Source organism: Montipora capricornis, chromosome 9 (genome assembly GCF_036669925.1).
Source record: "Montipora capricornis isolate CH-2021 chromosome 9, ASM3666992v2, whole genome shotgun sequence".
NCBI classification, from domain to species: Eukaryota; Metazoa; Cnidaria; class Anthozoa; order Scleractinia; family Acroporidae; genus Montipora; species Montipora capricornis.
The window spans coordinates 24,428,991-24,436,162 of NC_090891.1; the positions used below are offsets into that span (position 1 = coordinate 24,428,991).

The 7,172-nt window shown below is 40.1% G+C and overlaps 1 protein-coding gene and 1 non-coding gene across 2 annotated transcripts in view; both read right to left on the bottom strand.

Annotated features, from left to right (window-relative positions):
* Positions 1–2,776: 2,776 nt before the first annotated feature.
* Positions 2,777–2,853, bottom strand: Trnaa-cgc (transfer RNA alanine (anticodon CGC)). Its single transcript has one exon. It is a non-coding gene; the product is annotated as a tRNA-Ala (tRNA).
* Positions 2,854–3,483: 630 nt separating this feature from the next.
* LOC138016115 (gelsolin, cytoplasmic-like) overlaps positions 3,484–7,172 on the bottom strand; it is a 31,203-nt gene continuing 27,514 nt past the window's right edge. The window contains exons 25-26 of the mRNA XM_068863293.1: positions 6,263–6,346; positions 3,484–4,059 (exon numbers count right to left, since the gene is read on the bottom strand). Coding sequence (XP_068719394.1) covers positions 4,024–4,059; positions 6,263–6,346 — 120 coding nt within the window. The 3' untranslated portion in view covers positions 3,484–4,023. The remainder of the gene's footprint in view (positions 4,060–6,262; positions 6,347–7,172) is intronic.

The following is a 7,172-nucleotide window of genomic DNA, read 5'->3' on the forward strand; positions in this document are numbered from 1 at the left end:
TATTATCGATTCCGCTGAGCAAAGTGTGTGCAGGCGCGAACTTATTTTACAATTGCACTCGGTTTTTCAGCGGAATCTCTCCTCGAAAAGTCCCTTTGAGGACCCTTTGAGCCTTATGGGCCTTTTGCAGGTTAATAATCACATAGTCCAAAAACTGCCATACTGGAACCCAAATTGCGCACTGGGACATCTAAAACATAGCAACTTATTTATAATTTAAATTTTCTTTTTTTGAGATGCCCCAGAGGGCAATTTGCGTTCCAGTATGGCGGCTTTTGTACCATGTGATCTCAAGCTGCAAAAGGCCTATTATAAGGGAGCTCACGAAAGCGGCTACGAGGACGTCTTTGCCATATAACGATGTTCATAGTCACGTCACCGACTGTCACTAGGGAGTTGAAAAACTACGACGCCGACTTTTTGAGAACCAAATTAAAAATGATTAGTTCACGATTTAAAATTCTTTCCTTATCATTTCAGATAGTTCAAGTTCTACGTCAAACTAGCCAAACAATCAAGGAACCTTATTGAAACGAATGGTGTTGGAAGTTTATATACAACAAGACGCTCTTTGAAGCGTTTACTCGGAATACCATGTTGTGCAGAAGTAGGGTGATACAATTTGGAAGAGTTAGAAACAAACCTGCAAGGATTGAAAAGACTAAAGTGATGTTCAAATTTGCTAAGTACGGAACAAAAGAAGTAAGTGGTTCTGCAGGCAAATGAAGTCTGGAGGGCTCATGACAACGGATAACGTATTGGTGAACATCGCTTAGTGTTTACAAATAAAATAAATAAATCACCAAGCAAAAGCAGTAGTTTGATTTGGTACAGGTTGTCGGACTTTCGGAAATAACGTGAATCTACTCAATGCAATGAGTGCAGTGGGCCAAGGGAGAGTGAAACACTAGCGTAGCGGGAGAGAAATCTCGTGAAAACCGTTGTTGTAATTAATGTGGCTTGGAAAAATTTATCCCTCCTCCCGTCAGCTACACCGGCAACCAGCTGCAAAGTTTCGAAATTAACATTGTTGTGAATAATGCAGTGACCTCCCTCCGGGCAGTTGACACTGAAACAATTTAAAAATTGACATCCGAGGACGATGGTCGTACAAAGAACAGCTGAGAGAAAAAGAAATTCCGGGCATTTCCAACATAACGCTGCTGGGAGTTCTGTACTGACGATTTCAATATGTTGTCAAAATGAAATATTTAGATTAACTATCTTACTCATAACATTCCAGAAGACTGAATCCAGCATTTTCACTTTTTAGCTGCTATTGAGCTTTCACTCAGAATATGGACTTGAGTTTCTAAATCGGCGAATGACATTAAAAGTTTCACACTGAAACCCCAACAGAGCTCCCATCGCTTTGGCTACTGCGCTGCATGTTGTAAATCCGGATTTTCATCCAACTCTGTAAGAATTGTAGCCTGCGAACAGCAGACGCATTTCCGGTCGTCGCTTCTCTGCCAAATGCGTCTGCTGTTCGCAGGCTATAAGAATTGGGGCTGTTTGAAGTCTCGCGCGCGTAGAAATCCCCTCGAACGACACTCGACATCTCGGCTGTTTTTTTGTCGTTGTTGGAAAAAGTAGTTTTGTCATAGAGGGAGGTGAAATGTATTGCTCCAAGGGGTCAAGTGAACTGCTTCACTGCCTCGTAATTCTATTGTCCATTTTACTGCACCGAATTAAGTCAACCGATTATAACTCGGACACTTTTCAGGAATTCCGAGTAATTACCCAATAAACTCAATTTATTTTGACACGCGTGGCTACAATACCAATTAACAAAAATAGAGGTAACGTGGATTTTGCAACAATTTAACGTTTCAGTCAATGTATCCCAGTATCACTGAGATGTAAAAATTTCTTATTTAGCATCCTTTTATGCACTTTTGTGTTCGTCATGTTTACCCTTACGAGATTTTAGGTTCGTGTGTTCACAAGTTTGTTTTGCATCTGGAAATTAATTAATTTTTCAATTACAACTTCTTCCTAGGGGTTACCGCGCATAGTTTTTATCCAATGAAATCCCCGCGTCCTAATTCTATTATGCATTTTGCTAAACTGAACAAAGTCAACCGAGATTATAATTCGGATACCTTTCAGAAATTCCGAGTAATAAGAATTTCCCGATATGCACGCACGTTTTACATGGCCGCTACGAAAATTCAGGGGAGAACAGGGAGACAACTCAGTCGCAGTCTAAACGCAGGTGCAAAATCTTGAGTTTACTCATTGTATCCCATGGTTTTGTGGCGTTCGCGTCAATCAACGCGTTGTCGTAGATCTGAAAATCTTTTTTAAGGTGCCAACCAGAGAGAGAAAGTTAAATGGCTGTCGAATTCAGGAATCTTTTGTTCCAGTGGTTGGCAAAGTTTAGGGATATCAAAAGAAATGTTTGTCAACAGTGAGTATACAAGTGCTCATGGCAACTGCCTATGAACCAAAATAGAAAAAATCTGCGTCACAACTAACCATCTTAAACACTTATCTGGACAATTTTAGCATTGAATTGTCTCTCAAAGACACTTGAAAAATTCAGCTTCAACGGGATTCGAACCCACGTCCTCTGTGATGCCGGTGCAATGCTATGAATCCACTCCAGTTGGGAGCAGGTCAATTTGGTGGGCTTTGTGTTCCCGTGAGGGGACTAATGAATGAAAGAAATGTATATTTGAACAGCGGATTATGGCCAGAAGAATGAAGTGATCCTCGCTTTTAAATGGACAATTAAAGCAATTGTCTCTTATAGATACCTGAAAAACTCGTGTGTCATCAACGGGATTCGAACCCATGACCTCTGCAATGCGAGTGCAATGCTCTACCATGCAACTGAGCCATGAAGCCACTCAGTTGGGAATAGGTCATTTTCTTAAAGTGCTACTGTGACCAAGAATCAATTCTACTTATTCTTTGTATTTCAAAACTATGTTAACTGAACACTATATGACCGTAGTTTGAAGCCTTCATTTCAAAAAGACACTTGTTTATTTTGACTGGAATTTTCTTATTTAATGGTCCGCCATTACTAACTTTAAAATCTTGAGAAAGCTGGATCGAGGATAAGATGACGTCAAAGACTCACTAGTCTAAAAATGCAATGCGTGTGCACGCGCCTAAATTAATATGCAGCACGGGAATTTCGAGCTTTCAGACTTTTAAACTCGACGTGTTTTGGATGTATAATAAGCTGCGTTTACACAAGCAATTTTAAAGGTAGTAAGTCTTTGATGTCATCTTTTGCTCGATCCAACTCTCTGAGGTCCAATGGTCAGTCTTGTACGTGAATAATGGCGGATCGTGAAATCCTAAAAAAACAGCCTTTGGATAAAATTCGAAGCTCAAAATTTTGCCAGTCAGGTGTCGAGCAAACACGCTCTCAATAATCTGAAGGAAAAAGGGAAGTGAATTTTTTGATCATAGTAGCACTTTAAGCTCGTGTGTTCCGGTGAGAGGAGTTACTGAATGAAATAAATGAATAAACTTGAAGTGCGTGTCCATAAAAGACAATTGCAAAAATTGTCCAGATAAGTTTGAGGATCACTTCTCCCTTGCGAAGTGATGATTATGACTAATATTTAGAACTCTGTTCCAGGTATTGATATAACACCAAATTCTCATGATTACCCAATAAAGAATCCATAGTGCTAGTTACAAGAATGTACGTTTCGATCATGGAAATAAAAGGGGTTAATGTAATAAGTTTTGTTTTCGCGCCACCCAACTAAAAACCGCTTGGCTTAAGGAAACTCCCTCAAACAAGCAAACACAGAGCAAGAGAATCACAGCTAATACAAGAAAAAGCTAACAAAGGTACGTTTAACGGTGAGATTTACAAACTAACATAATTCACCATTCAACAAATCTACAGAAAATCTATTTACGGCTACTTTAAATATGTAGCATATAAATTCAGATAGTTTGTTGGTGATTTAAAACAGCCATGGGCTCCACAGTAATGTTCTTCTTAGTACTTTTTGTTGCGTTAATCAACTTTGACCGTGGAGTAGATCTTCCTTACGAAAGCACTTGCCCCTGCGTAGCCGAAGGTTCCTAAGTAATAAGGAAAATAAATAACTAGCGTCATTATTTGCCGAGAAGGACAAAGGAGAAAAAAAATTGTCCGGAATTAATTACTGTATGAGGGGGCGTGGCCAAGTTGTTGGGTGCAAAATAGATGAATGCTCTTGGTTCCAATCCCACTCCGACTACAAACTGGGTTTTTCGTGTAGCAGCTCTGAATTTAACTCATCCCCCACTTCGTGCACACTGCAGCGAACTGTTTGCCTCCAAGTCAGTGGGGTTTGCTATAGCTGTTACGTGATTTTCATATAATTGTACACAGGCCCATAACTTAAACTGAATTATACCACGCAAAGATGAACTGTACAATTGTCTAGGTACAGTGCGAGGATCACTGCTTCCTTCCGACTTTTCTGTCTCCCCAAGAGATAACAAAAGTGCAAAGTTTGTCGGAATGGATGAATAATTTGCAATGAGAAACACTATAAATTGTCTTCTTCTCATTCACGTGAGTATGGGACGAACATTGACCTTCAAAAGGAAAGGAACTTCTAACGCTGGAGCGCTAATTGGGGACACTGTAAACTGAAATTAACAATTAACGTAAATCAAGTCAAATGTCGGTTTTTGAGCAGAGGGGAAAACCGGAGTACCCAGAGAAAAACCTCTCAGTGCAGAACAGAGAACCAACAAACTCAACCACATGTGACGTCGAGTCTGGGAATCGAACTCGGGCCACATTGCGGGTAGGAGAGTTGCCCGCATGTCCCATGCTTTTGAAGGGAGAAGGGACAGAAAGCGTCTTAACCTGGTAAGATGGTTAAAATATAGTCGGTGTACTTTAAAAAGAAATTAAATAATAAGAAGGGGCTAAGGTTATCAAACAGTCAATGGTTTAGAATGTAGTCCTGTGTGGTTTTAAGTTATGGTGATTACCATTTCGCCAAATAATCCGGATGGAATGATTGTTGCATGAAGGCAAACGATTTTTCGAATTTATTGACGAACCTGATAAGAATGGCGCCAACCATTTTCCAGCCGGCATTCCATTTCTCATCTTTACTCGATTTTGTGAGAAAGGTCCTGAAAACGGAATGATTATCTCGCAAATGGTAAGGGATTTCCCGATTGCCATTCCAAACGGAAAAAGTGGAGTACCTCTGGAGGTTGTTCACAATTTCTGAAAAGATTTTCCGAAAAATTGCCTTTCCATTAAACCTCAAACCGAACATTTCGGGATTTTTTGGCTAAATGATAAACACTCACGGACTCTACAAAAGGGTGCTGTTGGAAAGAAGGATGGATGGAAAGAGGCGAGAAGGAAGGATGCGTATGAGCACGCGTGGCGAGTTGAAGTTCCCAAGTGGTGTAAAGGCTTGTCTGAGGATAAAGATAAATGGAGGGTTTGGAATCTCAGTGTGAACCTGCCAGAAGGTAGCGAACGAAGCACTCTTAGCACCATTTCAAGTGGCAAAACAACATGTAGAAGACACTATAAGTAATGGCAATAGGGCTCAGTGGAGTCCAATTCGGTCCGTAATCATATGCATACGAGTGATAACAAAATTTGTTTATCACGAGTATGATTACAGACCGAATTGGACTCCACTCAGTCTTTTTACCAATTAATCACAAAAATTACAATTTCCGAGAAAAAAAGAAGATTCAAGTTATGAAAGAAAGGGGACATCTGCATTAAAAGACTTAAAAAGGAAGCGTAAATTGTTTAATGTCGCTCTGAAAGAAAGAAAGAAAGAAAGAAAGAAAGAAAGAAAGAAAGCCCCAATTTAGGAGCCTGTATGCTGTTTCTATAGTGTTTGAAACCAAGGGCCAAGGTTGTGATTGGTTGATTTTAACTGCAATTTTGAATGTGATTGGTTGATTTAAACTTCTACAACTTTGGCTGTGATTGGTTTATGTAAACTGTCCGATAACAACTTGGAAAGTGAATTAGAGAAAAATAGGAGTTTCTTGAACCAATAACATGCACAAACGAGGAAATTCTAATTTTTATGATTATAATGATAATCCACAATGCGTGACTTGTTCTTTCCTACATCGAATTTCACTCAGCACCAGAAGGTAAAGGTTTGGTCGATCGATGACACGAAAGGTAGAGTAACAGAGGTGATTGCGAGGATTAACACACAGGAAAACGAGGCAGCGCGAAGCATGCCTCTCATTCAATTACCGCTGCCCGTTACTGGCGCAGTGATATGCATCTTTGAATTACCTTCTGGTCAATTCTTAGTTCGGAGACCCTCGTATTTGCATCGTAACTCAATTCCCTTTTCATCTCATCGTAAGTCTTCCCTTCCTACGAGAATAAGACATCAACAAAAAGTGACTTTGATGATAAGAAAAAAGTCTTGTTTTATCATCAATCTATTAAGATATTTATGGTGATTGCTCGGGCTATCAGGAGCTCATGCCTATAGGAGCTTGCCGCCTCTCCCATAAAAGCCCTATGAGTCAAACTTTGCCGTGCGTATCTTAGAATCTTAGAATGCCAATCAGATTAAAGTTATTTTTAAACGAAGAGAAACATACAAAGAACAATGTATGCAAATTGATGTAAATGTCAGTCTCCTGCTGAAGGGTTAGTTCTAAAAATAGAAAGATACGAGCAAAGGTTGACTTCAAGGATGTAGTCATAGGGAGAATCCTAGCCATTGGCTACTTAGGATTGCGCACAATAGGGCCGTTTATACGAGTGAAAATAAGCCGCGGCTAACTCTGGCCGCGGCTTACGTAAGCCGCGAAAGGAACTATTTATACGAGTATAAACTCCCCGGCCAGGATAAGCCGCGGCTTGAGAAAGCCGTGAACGTAGATTTTGTACCATTTATACGAGGTGTTCGCGGCTTACGTAAGCCGCGGCCAGAGTTAGCCGCGGCTTATTTTCTCTCGTAAAAACGGCCCTATTGTTGAGTTTTGGCATCTAGATGAGGTAGGGATCTCATTAATTAACTTTCAAAAATCATTAAAATGCAAAGTTTCGTCAGTTCTTAAGAAATCCTCGTTCCATCTGATTTTCGTTTTGACCGACTCTTGTCGATAAAGGTAAGTTGTTAATCTTCGGGAAAAAATGTCGAGAAAGCATGCAAGGGAAGAGAAACTTGAAGCAGCTCTTTTCTAGGAAT